This window comes from Microcaecilia unicolor, unplaced genomic scaffold (assembly GCF_901765095.1).
Source record: "Microcaecilia unicolor unplaced genomic scaffold, aMicUni1.1, whole genome shotgun sequence".
Taxonomy (NCBI): domain Eukaryota; kingdom Metazoa; phylum Chordata; class Amphibia; order Gymnophiona; family Siphonopidae; genus Microcaecilia; species Microcaecilia unicolor.
The window spans coordinates 267,253-288,668 of record NW_021963037.1 but is presented as its reverse complement, the minus strand read 5'-3'; the positions used below and the strand labels follow the sequence as shown (position 1 = coordinate 288,668).

The 21,416-nt window shown below is 42.9% G+C and overlaps 1 protein-coding gene across 1 annotated transcript in view; it reads left to right on the top strand.

The window, feature by feature from the left end:
• Positions 1-747: 747 nt before the first annotated feature.
• The window catches only part of LOC115458808 (laminin subunit beta-4-like), a gene marked incomplete at its 5' end in the record, with an annotated part of 105,632 nt that continues 84,963 nt past the window's right edge, over positions 748-21,416 (top strand). Inside the window, 4 exons of the mRNA XM_030188621.1 lie at positions 748-892; positions 3,228-3,359; positions 3,737-3,907; positions 8,417-8,538. Of these exons, the coding sequence (XP_030044481.1) occupies positions 748-892; positions 3,228-3,359; positions 3,737-3,907; positions 8,417-8,538 (570 nt within the window). The remainder of the gene's footprint in view (positions 893-3,227; positions 3,360-3,736; positions 3,908-8,416; positions 8,539-21,416) is intronic.

Sequence of the window (21,416 nt, the reverse complement as noted above, 5' to 3'; positions counted from 1 at the left end):
TATGTGTAAAAAATGCGTGTAAATACAGGCTCACCTTTTACAGAATTGTTCTGTATACAAATAGTAAAACAGATGTGTATAATTAACATAATATAAAATATAACTTTAAGCAGTAGAAAGGAAAAGAGTAATATAGGTCAATACCTAGAGGGTTAGCAGAGGCCTGAAACTCATCTCCATTCTCCAGAAACAGTCATCACAGTTTTGAAGAACTTTTGATAGAGGGGTGACTTGCAAAGGTGGAATATGGCAGGAGGTAGGCAAGTTGAAGAGGACACTGACAAACTGGGTCCTTGACTGAGGACAGAACAAATTGGTTCTTAGAGGGCAGAACTTGTAATAACCACAATTTTGGCCTGATTGGAAGTTAAAGGAGTCAATCAGAGATTAAAAAAAAAAGATAGGGATGTGTGCATGAAAATAAAATTATGCTTTTGTTGTTGTTCTTTCTTTCTTATTTTTTTCAGATTTTTGGTTCATTTCACACATTTGTTTCAATAAATATTTTTAGCACACAGAACTTCTAATGTACGCAGAAAATTGTACACCTGTTAATCCATGTTAATGTGCTATATCAATTTTGCATACACTTAAATTTAAGCAATGCTAACGAACCAAATGCATGCTAATGAATGCACGTCCTTAAATAAGACAGATTTCAGGTGTCCAAGAGATATGGAGGAAGCTCAAGGCAAGACAACAAAATTACATGCACTATAAAGCTTTTAATTTGTTCTTTTATTACAGTTGCTCTCCCACTGATGGTCAGTGCAAATGTCTTCCTAATATAATAGGCCGCCAATGTAATGAACCTGCTTTTGGCTACTTTTTTGTGCCCCTGGATTATTACATCTATGAAGCTGAAAGTACGCTGCCTGTTCCTGGATCTTATGTATGTATAGAAAATATTTTGCCTTGATTTTATTTTTTTTATTCAACAAACCAGCTCCAAAGAAAGGCAATTTGAATTTTCAATATTTCATGAGAAACCAGTTTTAATTTTACTTTTGTTAATTTATTTATTGATGATTACAGGATGAGCACAAATTCAGTATAAGCTCATCACCAATAACGGTAGCCAGAAATCCATCAATACAAAACTAGAATCACAGCAAATAGAAAACGTAAATACAATCTTACCTATTTTTTTTCACAATAGTTTCATTTTAAATTGGGAAAAAGTTCAGAGAATGGTAATAAAAATGATAAAGAAAATACAGCACTTCATTTATGAAGAAAAGGCTAAACAGGTAAGGGCTCATCATCTTGGAGAAAAGATGACTGAGATGCAATATGATAAAAGTTTCTGAAATAAATGGAATGGTTAGGGCAGGGGCGTAGCCAGACAGCAGATTTTGGGTGGGCCTAAGCAAGAAGTGGGTGGGCACCAAATGTTCTCTCCCCCACCCCCACACCAAAAAAATATCTCAGATGGTGGGAAAATGCTTCTCTCCAGTCTCCACCTTGGTAGTCTGCAGCAGGCATGCACTGAAAACTGAACATGCGAAGGTGCCAGTATTGTGGAGAGCAGCATTTTCATTACCATGTGCTACTGTTGAATGGGCCTGAGCCCTAAGTGGGTGGGCCCCGGCCCACCCAAGCCCACCTGTGGCTACGCCACTGGTTTAGGGACTAGCTCTGAGGCATCCTATGGTAAAAGCCCAATGTGCGAGTACAAACCATGCACTAAAAAATTTTTCTTTACTTTTCTCTGGAGGGGGGGGGGGGTGGAGAGTGGGCATGATGGTCTGTCCTCTCTTAATGCTGGCCAGGACTTGGATGATTGCATTTAACATGAATTTGCGTTAATTCAATCATCTGGGTCCCGACTCCTGGCATGGACAGGAACAGGACAGAGTGAGGGAGCAGACAGAAAGGTGCGAGGGAGTGGGGGTGCATGGCAGCGGCCCAGGTGGGAGGGAGGCTCATGGCGGTCCAGTCCTGCCCCGGCCCAGCTGTGTCTATCTGTGTCCCTGCTGAAAGTAGCCTAAACTCTCACTCATTTCCCTTTTTTTTCAGTTTATATTTCAGTATTTTTTTTCTATTCATAGCATAAACTGGTTTACATATCAACATCCCCTCTGAATTTTAAAAAAAGAAAAAAATTCTACTAATCTTCAAATAACTGAAGAATGATATAGCCAAGAAAACGTGAAAAGCTCCTTTAGAGCTCAGTCTTGGGAAATGATTCCAGAAGTAGTACGGGTACTGTATAAGCCCCCACAGGAGGGAACGAGATCTTGTCCGTCATTACAAGCCAAAGTGTAAGAAAGATAAATACTTATAAACTTACATAGGAGTATGGAGTGTTTTGTATTTGAAGCCTCCATAAGGAAGTTTCATGGACGTTGTGAAATTTACTTGCATAGTTATAGAACATGGTCATCTGCACCTAAATCTATGCGCCGAGATTTACGCAATGTTTTTGGTGGTATAATTGGATGCATGTAGTTTTAGGCGATGGGATATCAACTAAACGTATTCTATATACCACACCTAAATCTAGGAGCCGTTTATTTATTTATTTGTTACCTTTATACCCCGCTCTTTCCCGCTCGATAGCAGGTTCAGTGCGGCTTACATAGTACGGGTTACAAAGTATCATAAAAAAGAACACAGCTGTAGAATGGTAGAGGTAAGATGTGGTTGCTTAGAATAGGTTGAGATAAGTGAAATGGGTAGGGGAGGTAGAGGTAAGGGAGGAAGGGGTGGTATGGGATGGGCTCATAGATTAAGTTGTTATTTGGGTAGGCTTGCTTGAAGAGGTAAGTTTTTAGCAACTTCCGGAAGGGTAGATGGTCACTGATTGTTCGAATGGGTCTGGGTAGGGCATTCCAGAGTTGACTGCGCTTAGGTGAAAATGTTTTCTGTGTGGATTTTTTAGGCACCATATATAGAATCCCCCTTTAGCACTAGCTGATTTTTAGCACGAGCTAAAAACGCTAGTGCACCTTAGTAAAAGACCCCCCCAAATGGGTGCTAATGAATTCACATCCTTATTATGAATGTTTATCAGTGTCGTGCACATTTTTGCAAACTTCATACACTAAGTAGGGGCAGGTCATTTTCCGCCTTTCTTTATTTTTGGTTTGTGATTATATACACGATTTTTGCTCTTTTTGCACTGTGGTTTAGTCTAGAAGGTTGGGTGATTTAAGAATTTTTGCCTAAATTTTCTTAAAGGAGTCTTTTGTTATTCTCCCTAAATTTTATGCATTTTATTTTAGGTTCAACCCACAACTTTGCCCAAGTGTGATACCTATTTTCGTCAGCAGGGGATCGATTTCAGATATGAAAATGGGAAAATAATCTTAAATAAGATGACCCCAGGCAACAATGAAGGAAGGAAACATATACAGGTAAGGGATATTTAAGTTCTGTGCCTTCATTTTTTTTTTATTAAGCTCTTGAAAATTAAGTTTTTTAGAAAACATAAAATATAAAGAAATGCAAAAAGGTTTACTTTGGTACCGGTCTGAATATAATCATATATGTTCTGGCAACCACCTATGGTCTGAATATTCAATCCCAGTGCACGGAATAGACCCAAGATTGGATATCTAGGTCAAATTTAGCTAGAACTGTCAGTGCATGTGAAAATGCTGACCACTGCTGGACGAATATCGGGAGAATTATTTTATTACCTCATTCAATATTTTATTGTATGTTTTTAAAAATTTGTTCCTAGTCTATGATATTTACTATTTAATGATGTGCTGTAAATATCTGTGTGCAGGATTCCATTCCATATGTGAAGTTGGTTTTCCGAGAGCCATATCCCGATAAGCCCGTTACGTGGACAGGGCCTGGATTTGCACGTGTTCTCAATGGAACTGACCTAAGATTCACGATCAATAATATTCCCTATCCAATGGACTTTCTTATTGCTCTCCGTTATGAGCCTGAGGTATGTTATTGTACATCTGAGTTACTATTTTCTATATGAATAATGCAATGATTTTGGAAAGTGATTTTCAAATTCAGTAACTCCCAACCTGTCAGGTTTTCAGGATAAAAAAATAGGAAGATAGTGGGAAAAGGACCATGGGCTCCAGAGATGATCTTATACTTAAGAAGATTTATTGATCAAAGACTCGACACAACACTGTGTTTCAGCCAAAAAGTGCCTCGGACGTCTTTTACATAAAAGGATCTCAAAATCTTCGGATATGAAGCATTTCAAAATGAATCAATAGGGTGGTCTTGAAAAAGACCTTTGTAATAGATAGTGTGAGTCTTCAAATCTAATTAGCAAAAAGTCAGATACAAACGTCCAAAGATTTTGAGATCCTTTTATGTAAAAGAGTCCTGAGGCAGGCCTTTTTGACCAAAACACAGCGTTGTGTCAAGTCTGTGATCAATAAGTCTTCAGTATAAGATTGTCCTTCTCGTCTCTGGAGCCCGTGGTCCTTTTCCCACTATTTCCGCGACAAAGTGCAAAAGATCAACCTTGAGTTCACGACCAAGCCACCACCTCCTCTTCACCCTTTAACCCTCTCCCTCAACCAACCTACCCAGGTCTCTTTCTCCTCTTTTCCTGAGATCACCGAGGATGAAACTTCCCGCCTTCTTTCCTCCTCGAAATGCACCACCTGTTGCTCTGATCCCATCCCCACCAACCTACTCATCTCCCATACTGTCACCCCGCCATCTGTCGCATCCTCAACCTCTCTTTCTCCACTGCAACTGTCCCTGACACCTTCAAGCACGCCGTTGTCACACCTCTCCTCAAAAAACCTTCACTTGACCCTACCTGCCCCTCCAACTACCGCCCCATCTCTCCTTTACCCTTCCTTTCCAAAATACTTGAGCGCGCTGTTCACAGCCGCTGCCTTGATTTTCTCTCCTCTCATGCCATCCTCGATCCACTTCAATCCGGCTTTTGCCCTCTGCACTCGACAGAAACAGCACTCTCTAAAGTTTGCAACGACCTGCTCCTGGCCAAATCCAGAGGTCACTACTCCATCCTCATCCTCCTCGATCTTTCCGCCGCGTTTGACACTGTCAACCATGATTTACTTCTTGCCACGCTGTCCTCTTTTGGGTTCCAAGGCCCTGTCCTCTCCTGGTTCTCCTCTTATCTCTCCCACTGCACCTTCAGGGTGCACTCCCATGGATCTTCCTCCACTCCCATCCCACTATCTGTTGGAGTTCCCCAGGGATCTGTCCTTGGACCCCTTCTCTTCTCAATCTACACCTCTTCCCTGGGCTCGCTGATCTCGTCTCATGGTTTTCAGTATCATTTTTATGCTGATGACACCCAGCTATACACCTGACATCACCGCGGAGACCCAGGCCAAGGTATCGGCCTGTTTATCCGACATTGCGGCATGGATGTCCAACCGCCACCTGAAGCTGAACATGTCCAAGACCGAGCTCCTCGTCTTTCCTCCTAAACCCACTTCTCCTCTTCCTCCACTCTCTATCTCTGTTGATAACACCCTCATCCTCCCCGTCCCATCTGCCCGCAACCTCGGAGTCATCTTCAACTCCTCCCTCTCCTTCTCTGCGCATATCCAACAGACTGCCAAGACCTGTCGCTTCTTCCTCTTCAACATCAGCAAAATTCGCCCTTTCCTCTCTGAGCACACCACCAGAACTCTCGTCCACGCTCTCATTACCTCTCGCCTTGATTACTGCAACTTACTCCTCACCGGCCTCCCACTCAGCCATCTATCCCCCCTTCAATCAGTTCAGAACGCTGCTGCACGTCTTATATTCCGCCAAAACCGATATACTCATATCACCCCTCTCCTCAAATCACTTCATTGGCTTCCGATCAGTTATCGCATACAATTCAAGCTCCTCCTCCTTACCTACAAATGCACTCAGTCTGCGGCTCCTCACTACCTCTCTACCCTCATCTCCCCCTATGTTCCTGCCCGTAACCTCCGCTCACAGGACAAAGCCCTTCTCTCTGTACCCTTCTCCACCACTGCCAACTCCAGGCTCCGCTCATTCTGCCTTGCCTCACCCCATGCCTGGAACAATCTTCCTTTACCCATACGCCATGCCCCCTCCCTACCCATCTTCAAATCTCTGCTTAAAACTCACCTCTTCAGTGCTGCCTTCGGCGCCTAACCGCTCGAGATATATAAAATACCCCAATCTATCCACCCCATCAGATTAACTGTTCACTCGTCCTCTAGATTGTTCACTTGTCTTTAGATTGTGTGTCTTTAGATTTCCTCAACACAACATGAACCAACTTTTCAAAGGAAAACTACTTGGCACAGCTGTGCTAGTGACTTCTTCAAGGACATGTGTACGTGCACTAGCCTTCCAGTTATCTCCAGGGAAGATTGTAGGAGCATGCCTTTCAGAGACAAAGTCTCTGGGAACATTTGTGAACCTTGGAGGGAAATTTGGTACTGACTGATAAGATGTTCTTGCTGTATGCCCACAAGGCCCCTAATTGTTATGAACGTAAGTGACCTGGACAGATGGACAGATGGTGTGTGATTGGTCCATGTTGGTCATCTGGACCCAGAGGGCAGCGTGAATGCTGGGCATGAGAGAGACAGAGAAACACAGAAGACAAGAAGTTTCATGATGTATGCATCTCTCTCAGGAGTTAGAGACTGGTTTGCCTAAACACCTGTGAACTGTAACTCTGTAGTGAGCACTGCACAAGGTCAAGTTCAGAAGCAGGGCCGCAGAAAGGGGGAGCGGGAGGGCAAAATTCCCTGGGCCTGGCCTCCAAGGGGGGCCTGGCACCGGAGTCTCTCTCTTTCCTGCTCCTGATGGGATCCATGTGATTGTGTCCCAACAGGAGCAGGAGAGAGAAAACTCTGGCACCGGGCCCCCCCTTGGAGGCTGGGGAGGAGCAGACATAGTAGGACTTCAAGCCAGGGCCTCTGGTTTGACTAGAAGGAGTCTGCCAAATGGCTGCTTTTCCCCTCAGGCCGCTCATGCTCGGTTTTCAAACTGAGCATGCTCGAAGTGAGAAAAAGCAACCGCAGGGGCAGGCCATGAGGCAGATTGAAGAGCAGCACTGGAGGAAGACCTCTTCTGCTGGCGGGGCCTCGGGAGCCCCACCAGCCAAGGTATTTGCAGTTGCAATGGGGGGGGGGGGGGGGGGGCGGCGGGGGCGATCCTGGGGGGGGGGGGGCGGCAGCAGTCCTGCCCCATCTCTCGGTGGCTCTGTTCAGAAGCAGCTCTGCGGCTTCTCCAAAGACTGTATAACTGGCTGTAACCCATGCAAGGACATTGGACTAATACCTGACTGAGGAGGCTTGCAGGTGAACACTGCTGTAGGCAGAAGGAGGAGGATACAATTCATCAGCCCGTCCAGACTCAGAAGCTATGGACCACGAGGGTAAGATAGCAGGATTTTTCCTCTTATGGCTCAGGTTTAGTTAGTGAGGTTTTTGCCTGTGAAGGATTGGTTGTCTCAGGACCTGTGGTCAGTAGCCTAACTTTGCTGCTAAGTTGGTAGTCTTTTCTCAGGAAATATTATAGTTGTGTAGTGTTATATATATATATATATTTTTTTTTTTTCCATATAACTATTGGTAATCTTTAGTATATTTGTACAGTATCCTATTTTGTATTTTGCTTTGCATTATTTTTATATCTATATTAAATAATATATTTTCATTTTGGCATTATTCCTTTCTTTGCTGGTCAGCCAAACACGAACCTAAGGGCCAATTTAGGAACTGGTCATCCTTAGCCAAACGAGTCCAGAGTAATTACTGTCTGAGTGATTTTCTGATATATAATATAACAGTGCTTATAGAGCGACAGGAGAAGAGAGTCTGGATCAAGGAACAGAGTGGCTGTTCTCTGCTCTGCTCCAGACTCACACCCTCCCTTACCCTGCTTTGGCAGCATTTGTGGGGGGAGGTAATGCGAGCAGAATCTCCTTTCCCCATCCCTGCCCCTCTGTCCCCTGTTCAGCATTTCCGCCTTCTGCCCTGCTGCAACTGCCTTATCTGTTCCCAACCCAAGTGGCAAGTTTTTGCAGCATGGGGCCTTTAAAGACAGGCCTGTGCTCATGTGCTACCACATCCTGCTCTCTCTCTCTGACAGGAATTTAAGTGGAATGCTTTTGTACAATTTGGTTTTGAATTAACTGCTCCAATATTTGGGGGTTTTGATTAGATAACTTTGCTTCTCCAACTTTTCAATATTGGCATGATTACATTGTACCCTTTTATCCTAGCTTTATTTGTAGGCTATCACCTTGGGAAACTGAGCCATGTAAATAAAACTTTTAAATAAATCAGTATCTTGTATGCTAGTTACCTGTTGAATAAATTGTTTGAACACATGCCTAAGGCATTATCAAGAAATAAGTATTTTACAGTAAATTGCTATTAATGAATAATTTTGTATCTTTTGGTTTTATAAGTGCAAGAGTGGAACTTTTGTATGTAATTGCCAACTGCCAATATTGTCCCCAAATATGTAGTATTCAGAGGACTGGAAGGCCACGGTAGAGATTAAGCCATCGGATCACTCAAGAAGTGAGCACTGTAGAAATAAGATTCCCATGATGGAAGCCCAATCACTTATTCTGCCAGCTGCAGCCAGGTATGAAATTTAACTCTTTGAAATATTTATGCATTATGGACCAAATTCTATATAAAGTGCAAAAAAAAAATTGAGTGCTAAGCGCTATTCTATAAATGACACTCTGAGCTGGGACACTGTTTATAGAATCGCACCTAGCACTGGGATCCGCACCTAACTTTTAGGCACAAGATTTATACCAACTGAAATCTAGTGTAAATCCCTGTGTCTAAATTAGGTACAAACTAGGTGTATTCTGTAACAGGGTGCACAATTCTTGGAATTCTCATGACCCAGCTATATTCCTCCCATGGCCAGGCCTCCTTTTCAGATCCACATACAAGAATTTATGCACACATATAGAATAGCACCTAGCAAGATGTGTGCGTAGATTCTAATGCCAATTAGTACCATCTATTGACGCTAATTCATTAATCAAATTGTGTGCACAATTTTGTACATGATACGTAGAATCCAGGGGTAGACGCATATCTTTTGAGGTAAACCTTTTGAGCTAGCGAGATGGGGGAAAGTGACTGCGACGTGTATATTCATATTGAGCTGCTACCAGGTATATGGACATATCCAGGTGTAAGTTGGCATTTGCCTTTCATTTAAAGCTGGTTTCAAACTGTTTTATGTTCATTCCATAGCTTAAGACTGATTTTCTTACTGTATCACCAGACTAGTCCTGATGCTTAGGTTTGCCTACCAGCAGCTGGAGACTGAGAACCACTGAACTAGTGACATCATCTTTTAAGTACCCATTTAGGGAATCCCAATAGAGAGATTTCAACAATGGTGAAAGAAAGCCAGGTGTGTTTAAGGAGAGAGCAGGGTAAAGGATGCACATTATTCCTGTCAACTTCTAAGCAGCTTATCAATGCAAAGAAAAAACACAATTTGAAGTGCCTGTATTCAAATGCTAGAAGCCTAAAATATTCGATGGGAGAGTTAGAATATATAGCACTAAATGACGGAGTAAGTATAATAAACATCTCAGAGACTTAATGGAAGGAGGACAATCAATAGGACAGTGTGTTAACAAATTATATCTCAACAATAGAGGGGATCAAATTGGAGGGGGAGGGGTTGCACTATATGTTAAAGACGGAATTGAGTCAAACAAAATAAACATTCTGCATGAAATAGATAGCAGTGTGGAATCATTATGGATAGAAATTTCACGTGTGAAGGAAAGGAGTATTCTTGTAGGGTTGCATTACCGTCCTAGGACAGAATTAACAGACAGATGAAGAAATGTTTACAGAAATTTGGAAAACTGGCAAATTGGGCAACAGTATAATGGGTGATTTCAATTACTCCAATATTGAATGGACCAATGGATAAATGTTTCATCAGGAAGTCATAGGGAGATAAAATTCCTAGATGTAATAAATGACTGCTTACTGGAGCAACTGGTCCAGGAACTGTCAAGAGAGGGAGTCATATAAGAGGCCAACCAAATTTTGGTTTTGATTTCAGCTACAGTGCTGATGCCGATCCCAAATCCTTTCTCTGCCCAAATTTGGTTTCGGTTGAAATGTGTTCATTTTCAGCCAAAAATGGCCATGTATTTTCAGTGGAAGCTGAAACTTTTTGCTTTGTCTTATTGGTCTCCTTTCCTCTCCCCCAAACAGGAGTTGCCTCTCCTCATGGACTTCCCTGAGTGCCTTCCCCTTCTACCAATAGGCTTCCCTTGGCCTATTTTAGAATGCCAGGTGGTCTAGGGATATAGTAGGGGCAGGCGTGGTCCCCAGTTAGGCCTGCCCATTCTGGCTCTGCTCTCAAAATGGCTGCCATCACTTCTGCCCTGGACTATACCACTAGACCACCAGGGATTGTAAAGTAGTCTGGGAGGGAGGGGGCTACTCTTTGTATTCTTTTTTTATTTTGTACTAAGATTGCAAGTAATGCAGTTATGATCTTGCACAATAGTTTAAACGGTCAATTTGATTTGATTTTATGTTATTTAGAGTCCCTTTTATATGGTAAATTAGATTAGATTTTGTTATTTGGGGTCCCTTTTACTAAAGCTTGCATGCTTTAAATGCTAAGAAGCTCATAGCTTTAAAAAGGCTTTTTAATAAATGCTTTTGATACACACTTTTAGCAAGAATTTAAGACCATAAATTTTGAATGCTAAGTTCCTTAGGAACTGGCCTCTCTGAGGACATCAGCTGTCACTCCGAGTGTGGCAGAAAGTCAGTCATTGTAAAAAGACCATGGTTTTTAGTTTCAGTTTTCATTAGCTGTGGTTCATGTGTGTGGAGGCTATTTGGCTTGGAGGTAAATATGGTCTTTTATTATTTAAATTATTATATTCTGCCTTTGATACAGTAGGTTTAGCAGAGGGATGAAGACTGCAAGCTCTGACAGTCCTCAGTTGCCTTCATTTGTTAATGTCCACACAACCAAACTTGAGTTTTTGTTTTTTGGCTGAAACCAGGTGATGAGTTTCAGTTTTGGCCCAAAGCTTTCAGGTAGTTTTGGTGTCAGTTTTGATTTCAACCGAAACTGAAAAGGAGTTTTGGTCTGCCTCTACTGGATATGCCACGATGAGTGCTCCTCCGTTTACAGTGATTTTTCTCTTATTTTGCTTGGAAAATATAGTTAAATGTAAAGGGAAAATGAGGTCTTACCCAGCAGAGTCCTCCTCAACCACTCTGTAGCTCATGACCAAGGGCCCTGTTTACTAAGCTGTGCTATAGGCACGCTAGCATTTTTAGCATGAGCTAACGCTAGAGATACACATAGGAATAACAGGAATATATGGGTGTCTCTAGTGTTTAGCGCGCACTAAAAACACTAGTGCACCTTAGTAAATAGGGCCCCAAGCTTGTAAGTGCAAGTGAAACCCCTCTGTAGAAAGGGGTTATGACATGGTTTGTGTGTTGAAAAAAAAAGATGGCAGCTGAAGCTAGCTAGGACCAGTCAGTAAAAGATACATTACATAAGTACATAAGCATCGCCATGCTGGGACAGACCAAGGGTCCATCGAGCCCAGCACCCTGTCACCGACAGCGGCCAAAAGAACAAGCAATTTGTCCCGCCCATCCTAGAAATACTGTATTATTCCCTCGTCCATTCAATAACATTCTACGGCTTTTTCCTCCAGGAAGCTGTCCAACCCTTTTTTGAAGTCCGCTAAGTTAACCGCCTTAACCTCCTTTTCTGGCAGCGAATTCCAGAATTTAACTACGTGTTGAGTGAAGAAAACTTTCTTCCGATCAGTGGCGTACCTAGGGTAGTTGACACCCGGGGCCAGTCATTTTTTAACACCCTCCCCCCCCCCCCCCCAAAAAAAAATCCAGTACTAGGCATGCCGAGAATACAAAACACTCAGGACCTATAGAGCAATTCTACCATACCATAAGCAGTCAAATTTCTACGAGTCACACAAAGAAAAGGAAAGCATCTTAAACATTACAGTGAGCACTAGAACATCAATTCACCTATTGTAAAACGAAACCAGACAGAATAGTACAGATTGTAGATCCTGCACAGTCAATTCCACCTGAAAGCCATGTCTTTTTCACAAACACAGATACACCCTAATCCACTATAGAATAAGTAATCATAAACTTTCTATTTAGACAAAAATTAAACTGAACCCCCAATGCCAGACTCTGCATACAATGCAACACCACAGAAACAGAAAATGTCTCCTAGTACTGTACAAAATATAAAGACAGCAGATGTAAATTTGAAAAAACTAACAAATACCAATCACCACTTTACAAATTAACAAACAGAAATAAAACAAATATAGAAAGTAAAATAATACCATTTTATTGGACTAATACATTTAGCTTTCAGAGGCCAAAACCTCCGTCCTCGGGTCAGTACAGTATAGTGCTGTTACAGTATCCGATTCTGACCTGAGGCAGGGGGTTTTGTTCTCCGAAAGTTAGTCAAAATGTATTAAAATTAGTCCAATAAAAAGATTACATTGTTTACATGTTCTATTATAAACATTTATTAACACAGCTACAATACTACTTTATCCTAAAGCAAAAAACAAAAATATATATTTTATTTACAGTTTGTTGTCTCTGGTTTCTGCTTTCCTCATCTTCTTTTCACCGTCTTCCTTCCATCCAGCATCTGTCTTCGTTCTCTGCCATCCAGTGTCAGCCCTCTCTGTTGTTCCCTCCATCCAATGTCTGCCCTCTCTCCCTTCTCCTTCCATCCACATCTGCCCTCTATCTCTGCCCCTTCCATTCACTGTCTGCCCTTTCCCTTCCATCCACTCCACTGTCTGCCCTTTCTCTCTGCCCCTTCAATCCACCATTTGCCCTCCCTCTCCCATCCATCCAGGGTCTGTCCTCCCTCTCGCTCTCCCTTCCATCTAGGATCTGTCCCCTCTCTCTCTGCCCCTTTTTTCAGCCCCCAGTTCCAGCCCCCTTCTCCCCTCCCCCTCCCCTGTCTGAGACCCCCACCCCAGTCCTCTTCTCCCCTCCCCTTCTCCTGTCTGAGACCCCCACCCCAGTCCCCTTCTCCCCTCCCCCTCCCCTGTCTGAGACCCCCACCCCAGTCCTCTTCTCCCCTCTGAACACCCCCACCCCAGTCCCTTTCTCCCCTCCCCGTCTCCCATCTGAGATCCCCAACCCAGTCCCCTTCTCCCCTCCCCTTCCCTTCTCCTGCCTGAGATCCCCACTCCAGTCCCCTTCTCCCCCCTCCCCTGTCTGAGATCCCCACCCCAGTCCCCTTCTCCCCTCCCCTTTTCCCCTCTGAACACCCCCACCCCAGTCCCCTTCTCCCCTCCCCTTCCCTTCTCCCATCTGAAATCCCCACTCCATTCCCCTTCTCCCCTCCCCTGTCTGAGATCCCCACCCCAGTCCCCTTCTCCCCTCCCCTTTTCCCCTCTGAACACCCCCACCCGAGTCCCTTTCGTCCCTCTCCTTCCCCACCTCAGTCCTGTTCTCACTACTGTCTGAATCGGCGAAGCAGCATCGCAGGCAGCGCCTCATCTGCCCTGCTGCTTGTAAAAAAATCAAATCTCCTTCTCCTCGTCTTGACGTCGACTCGGGCCTTCCAATCAATCACTATGTCCCGCCTGCCCTCACGGAAGTTACCTTAGAGGAGGGCGGGACATAGTGATTGATTGGAAGACCCGAGTCGACGTCAAGACGAGGAGAAGGAGAGATTTGATTTTTTTCACAAGCAGGGCAGACGAGGCGCTGCCTGTGACGCTGCTTCGCCGATTTTTAAAGGAGGCGGCGGGAGTGGAGCACCCCCACCCACTGGCACCCGGGGCGGACCGCCCCCACCGCCCCTCTCCTTGGTACGCCACTGCTTCCGATTCGTTTTAAATTTACCATACTGCAGTTTCATAGCATGTCCCCTTGTCCTAGTATTTTTGGAAAGCGTAAACAGATGCTCCACATCGACCCATTCCATTCCACTCATTATCTTATAGACCTCTAATGCCTCAGTGTGTTGCTAGGGGGGAGGGTGCAGCCATATGCAAATAATTGAACTTACTGTGAGAAAAGGGGTTGTTAACTGTGAACATTTGTATATGTAAAATGTTTATAACAGCTGCAGGAAAAAGATCAGACTGTGCTTAAAGAAAGGCACATGGGGCGGACCAAGATGGCGGCACTCTGAGCTCCTTGTGAATGTTCTCTCTAAGCTTGCTACGTATCCAGTGAATATTCTTCTTTTTTTCCTCAAACAACTATGCCTCATACGAAAAGGAAAGGCTCCGTGAAGGTCAGTACCCCATCGACCAGAACTTCATCGCCCACGCAGCAAAGCATAGAAAGATTCACAATGAGGCATTCCACCGTACTTCAAGTCGGAGAGACTCCCGCTGTGTTTCTGGCTCAAGGAGAAGCCGAGACCCTGGGACTGGACACAACATTGTCCCCTCCGATGTTGTTCCCACCGCCGCATCCAGCTGAACTCGACCATCGGGGCGGAACTTCCGCTCATGAAGAGGACAGAGGTCGATGATCCGGCTGAGGTTTGGAGAACTTTGGTTCTCTCGACAGGACCAGTAACAGCTAAGGCCGCAAATGCGGCGGTAACGCTGGAGTCTATTTAGGATAAACTCCAGCACCTGGATCGGACCGTGACGAACTCCGCAGGCCAATTAGAAACGCTTATGAGTACTGTTCAAAACTTGTTCACAGCATTTGCAACGATGAAAACTGAAGTTAATGAAAAAATAGACTCTATGAATATAAAAGTGAATAAAACGAAAGAAACTTCAGTACAGCTGATAAAGGACAATGCTTTGTTACACCGTAAAATGGAACAATTTGAGAACTATAACCGAAGGTTAAATCTCAGACTATTGAATTTTCCTTGAACATCTGTATATACTCCTCTGGAGATATTCAAACGATACCTAATTGTGAATTTAAAGTTTTCCCCAGAAACTATACCGCCCTTAAATAAGATATATTATTTGCCGAATAAGAGAGATAATCCAGCTTATAATTGAAAAAGAAAAACGCCTATATTGCGACCCAAATCGGGAGATAGACGTTTATCTCACAAAAACGAATAAAGCGGTATAATCGAAAGCCGAATTTGGACGTTTTCAACTGCACTCCGTCGCGGATGCGGACAAAGTTGATGGGGGCGTGTCAAAGGCGTGGTGAAGGCGGAACTGGGGAGTGGTTATCGGCCGATCAGAGATGGGCGCCTTTCGCCGATAATGGAAAACAAATATGCGTTTTTAGCAAAAATTTAGGGCACTTTTCCTGGACCCTGTTTTTCCACGAATAGGGCCCCAAAAAGTGCCCTAAATGACCAGATGACCACTGGAGGGAGTCGGGCATGACCTCCCCTGACTCCCCCAGTGGTCACAAACCCCCTTCCCACCACAAAAATATGCCGTTTCACAACTTTTTATGTTCACCCTCAAATGTCATACCCACCTCCCTGGCAGCAGTATGCAGGTCACTGGAGCAGTTATTAGGGGGTGCAGTGGACGTCAGGCAGGTAGACCCAGGCCCATCCCCCCCCCCCACCTGTTACACTTGTGCTGGTAAATGGGAGCCCTCCACACCGCCCCCCAAACCCACTGTACCCACATGTAGGTGCCCCCCTTCACCCCTTAGGGCTATAATAATGGTGTAGACTTGTGGGCGGTGGGTTTTGAGGGGGATTTGGGGGGCTCAACACCCAAGGGAAGGGTGCTATGCACCTGGGAGCTCTTTTACCTTTTTTTTTTTTTGTAAAAGTGCCCCCTAGGGTGCCCGGTTGGTGTCCTGGCATGTGAGGGGGACCAGTGCACTGCGAATCCTGGCCCCTCCCACGAACCAATGCCTTGGATTTATTCGTTTTTGAGCTAGGCGCTTTCATTTTCCATTATCGCTGAAAAACAAAAACGCCCAGCTCACACATTGTTGAATAAAACATGGACGTCTATTTTTTTCGAAAATACGGTTCGGTCCGCCCCTTCACGGACCCGTTCTCGGAGATAAACGCCCATGGAGATAGACGTTTTCATTCGATTATGCCCCTCAAAGAGGATTTACAGAGTTTACCACAAACTCAAGGAGAACTGAATATTTCAGATATTTTGGAAACATCTTTAACATCAGTAACCGAGAGACAAACTTTACTTGTTTCATTTATTTTTGAACAAGACCAAGAAATTGTGAGAAGACTGGCTTTAAAAAACCTACAAACATTATTTTATGGAGGAAAAATATGGGTTTTCCCTGATGTTACTAAGCAAACGCGGGATAGAAGAAAAGCTTTCCTAGCGTTAAGAACTGAGACAATTTCCTTAGGAGAATCATTTAATTTAAATTACCCCTATAAATGTAATATTAAATATTTGGGAACAAAATATGTTTTCTTTCTACCAGAGCATTTAAGACCGTTTATTGATCAAAAAAAACTGTGAGACTTGTGGGACTCACACGGTCACGATCTATGGTTAGAGGAATATTAAGAATATTGGTGGATAAAAGTGTCAGGCCTTTTCTTTATGTTTATAAATATTTCTATTTAAATCTCATCTCCTGAGTTAATAACGGGATCCTCCCCCTATTATTTGTGGTCTAATACAAGATGAAAAATTATTACCTTGACTTGATTTCCTAAAATTATGCTTGCCTGATTTTTCCTGTTCAAGTTGTAATGCTTGTAAAGAATATAAATTTATAAATAAAAAATTTAAAAAAAAAAGAAAGGCACATATTGTGCAGAGATAATAAAAGCATTTTTTGGGTGGCAAGACAGACACCTCACCCTGATTTCAAAGGAGGAAAATTTGGGTGGCCCTAGTGTTTCTAGTCATTTTAATTATAGTGGAATGGGATGGATGAGTTATATTTTAGATTATTATTATTATTATTGCAAACGCTGGTTGAAGGAAAAAAAAGCTGGATCAGGATATAATAAAAGGCTGTAATTTTTAAGGTTTTAGCTTACAGAGAGGTGGAATTTAATAGGAGTTTGGATGGAAGGGAATTCTTTTTCTGTCCCGGAGGTGAGATGAGGTGGGTGCTGGGGTGGAGGAAATAATCTTAGTACTGTAAAGACTGTAGTTACAGGGTTTGGCAAAGATGAAGGCTGGAAAGTTAAGTTCACAGTGGTATTTATATGGATTTTCTCATGGAGAAGGAAGGGAAATCTTTCCCACTTATACTTTTTGGCTCCTGGTGGAGGCACCAGGCACCACATACTTAATGGACCAAAAGAGGCCCTAAGGGGGAATCCTGATAGGTCAGGCCCCAAACCCAGGGACGTTCCTGAGGTGTTAATACCGGAGCAGGCAATGAGGCAGTATATCCAGTTTAAGAAACAAGTCTGAGCACTGACCTGCAGTTTCCACCTCCCGAGTTGACTACACAGAAGAGTGCCAATTCTGCTGGAGCAACACATATAGCGGGTCAGTCTCAGGGAGAACGGCCAGTGACTGGGATGGCATCAGTGGGATTTGACAATTTAAGAGAAACATTGTTTTAAAAACAAAGGAAAGAAGACTGAATGAAGTTAAAATTGCAGCAATCTAATATTTTCTCTGAAGCAGTCAGTTAAATGCCATGAAACGCAGGCTGCATCGGATCTGAGACTGCATTAGAGACCTAATTTTGGTAATATGCAGATATACAAAGACAAGTGTCCTGAAGAGTTTATTGTTGATATACAATATATATATATATATATATATATATATATATATATATATACAGTGCAATCCGCTTAAGTGCAAGGGTCTGGGACCAAAGAAATGCATGCACTTAACCGGAGCATGCACTTAACCGTTGTGACCCAAAGAAGCTTGACATCTGATAAACATGTGTACAGTACTGTTTATTATTATACACACAGTATACAGTCTCCGTTAACTGACATTAGGCTTACTTGAAGTAATCAGTTATAGTCCTCTGTACACTATTGGGTCTATGAGTTCCATAGACTACGTCTGCCAGACGGTAAAAACTGTCATAGCACTGACATCCAGTGGCCTCCAGATAGGCCCGCACGGTGTTCAGACTCTCCAGTGCTCTTGCAAAAGTGACAGGAGGAGGTTGTTGAATTTCGTCAGCATGTGCCTCGCTGCTCATTTCATCCTCTGTTTCATCATCAGCCGTTGTTGTCTGCGTGTAGGCGCATATCTCAACATCAGTGCTGTCATCAGCTGTTTGTAGATCATAATCAACAGCTGCGTAGCTATGAAACTCCTGGGATGTCAATAACCTGTTCATCTGATGCGTTTGCAACAGCTGCATCTGTTTCGTCCCTCTCCACATCCTTAACAAAGCTTACCCGCTTGTAGCAGTTCACAATGGTTGCCTGTGTAACATGATTCCAGGCTTCTTTCTGCATATGTAGGGAATCCAACAGTGATAGATTACGAGCTAGTTCAACAGCATGTTTATCCTTGTCAGTATGGTCATCCATAACGCTCATCAGACGACGTGGCACAAGAGCCCGATAATGTTGTTTGAAATTAACTATTTTGCCCTGATCCATAGGTTGGATCAGAGAGGTAGTATTTGGTGGCAGGAAGACCACCTTGACGTTAGACAACCTGACATCATCCCTGTGTGCAGCACAATTATCGCAAAGCAACAAAATCTGACACTTTTGTGCCCGGATTCTAGTGTCTAACTTCTTTAGCCACTGCTTCCAAATTTCCCCAGTCATCCATGAATTTGCATTAGCCTCATAAGACACAGGAAATCGTTTAACTTTCTTGAAGCAATGGGGTTGTTTGCTCTTTCCAATGACGAGGGGTTCTAACTTCTCACTCCCATCCATATTGCAGCAAAGGAGGATCGTCAGTCGGTCCTTTGACGTTTTACCTCCTGTAGTTTCGGCATCTTTGAATGCATGTGTTCCATCAGGAATTGCTCGCCAGTAGAGACCGTTTTCGTCAGCATTGAAAATGTCACGAGGTGCAAACTCGTTCAAGAACTGAAACAACCCAATTTTCAGCACCAAAGTCATCAGCGTCTTGTTTCTCACCATGCTGTTTCTTGAATTTTATGCTGTTCCTCTCCTTCCATCTTTCCAACCATCCAACAGTGGCTTTGAATTCAGTTAATCCAACACTTTCAGCTAGCTGGTTAGCTTTCTCCATAAGCAGTGGACCACTGACAGGAAACTGTCTGCTCCTGACTTGAGAAAACCACCAAAGAAGAGCATCTTCTACCTCCTCAGCTTTTCCCGCACGTTTTTGTTTCCGTTGTGGATTTGTATTGTTTTGCCAGTCTTCTAGAAGCTGGTCTTTCGTCTTCAAGACACGTGAAATTTGACTGGGATTGATACCATATTCTTTAGCAATAGATGCTTGACTTTGTTTGTTTTCTAATTTTTTAAGAACTTCTATTCGTTCAGCCAGTGTTAAAGTCTTACAGTTCTGCCGCGACAACGGCGACGACGGCCCAGTGTACACTCTAACAACTTTCTGTCGCTTATTCTGCCTGTGGTAGTTTAAAGGGGCGGTAAATTTGAAATCTCGTTGGTTGTCACGCTCCAATCATCTTCCATATTCCGTGCGCGCGTTTATGTGGAGTCTTTCCTGCAGAGGAGGGGTCTTGAACCATGCATATAAGCGAATCTTGCACTTATCAGTGGTGCACTAAACCGAAGTTTGTCCCCATAGAAATTGATGGTGCCAAAAACGGGACCGATGTACGGCATGCAGTTAAACAGAGCATGTGTTTATCCGACGTGCAGTTAAATGGAGTGCACTGTATATGTGCACTGTATATATATATAAGTTTGATATAGAGGACTTTGGTTATGAAAATGATAAGGAGTAGCCTAATGGTTAATGCAGTGGTCTGGGTTCAATTCCAACTGCAGCTCTTTGTGACTCTGGGTAAGTCATTTAATCCTCCATTGACCCAGGTACAAAATAAGTACCTGAATGTAATATGCAAACCGCTTTTGATTGTAACCACAGAAAGGCAGTATATCAAATCCAATTCCCTTCCACCCATTTTCCTTTCCATTGTTGCTTTGCATCTATCTTCCTTTCTGATCAATTGATAAATACAAAGCAACAATGGAAAGGGAAAGTGGGGGGGAAGAGGATGGGCTTTGATATACCACCTTTCTGTGGTTACAAAGTGGTTTGCATATTATATTCAGGTACTTATTTTGTACCTGGGACAATGGAGGGTTAAGTGACTTGCCCAGAGTCACAAGGATTCTCAGGCCACTGCACTAACCATTAGACTACTCCTTATCTGCATACAAACATCACCATTTTCATAACCTAAGTCCTCTATATCAACAATAAATGTTAAACAGTCCAGGACACTTATCTTTGTAAATCTGCAGATCACTAAAATCATGTCTTTGATCCAAGTGGCTACTACTATTCTGAGGCTTTTCCTACCCCCCCCCCCCCCCCCCTTGTTTTTAAGCTGTTAAATGTTGAATTTATTTGGAAGCCATTGCCTAACATGTAGTCCAGAATGGGTGACACTGTAGCATGCAGCTCCTAACTAGCAGATGTGAATAGGATGGCAATTTTTATGAACTCCATTTACATTCATTATGCTCATTAGTATGCACCTACATTTTTATAGTTTGCTTTCCATGCACTAAAGTATTAGCAAGCACCTCAGGGAATTAAAAAGATCCTGTAGGCAATTAGAAAGAGCCTGGTAAAAAAAATCACAAGATTCACACAATAAAGTTACTTGGCATTCTAAAATTAAAGTCTATAAAACAGCAGTCTCTGGGGCAAGTAAACAGTATCTTGATGACTTATTGGTGTACAAAAGCTAAACTTGAAAAAGCTTTTTAGAATATTTAGTAATCTTACAGAATCATTAGCTGTTCCTACTATTTTAGAAAAGCAGCAACCTATGGCTGAAAATTTAGCAGACTATTTTGTAGATAAGGTAAAACAGATCAGACTGTCACTAATTCATTCTGTGCCTGATTTTGTAGAGGCTATTCCTGATCAAATGTATTCTCATTGCAATGATATTGTTGTTGGTCAACTATGGAAATCATTTGATATAGTTCAAGAAAAGGGTGCTAGAATGAAATTGAAAATTAAAGTTTATTGGATAAATGTCCTTCTTTTTTGCTAAATCACATTCCTTCAAAACTAGTCAGTTGGCTGATTACCCTAGTAAATACTTTTTTCACTGAAGGAAATTTTCCTTTAGATTTGAGAAACATTATAATAACTCTGATTCCTAAGTCTGAAGGAGCAGACTTATCTTTTGCAACCAACTTTCACCCGGTTGCCAGTATACCTTGGATTGCCAAGCTTTTAGAATCGTTTGTAGTTCCACACATAGGAGCCAACTTTTCAAAATTATTGGGGGTGCTAAGCCCAATGGAAATAACCCCTCCCTGGACACATACAAGGAATTTTCTCAATATTGGGGGTGCTCAAGCACCCACAGAGTCGGCTCCAATGGTTCCACAGGTTATGACTTTCCTTGATTCATTTC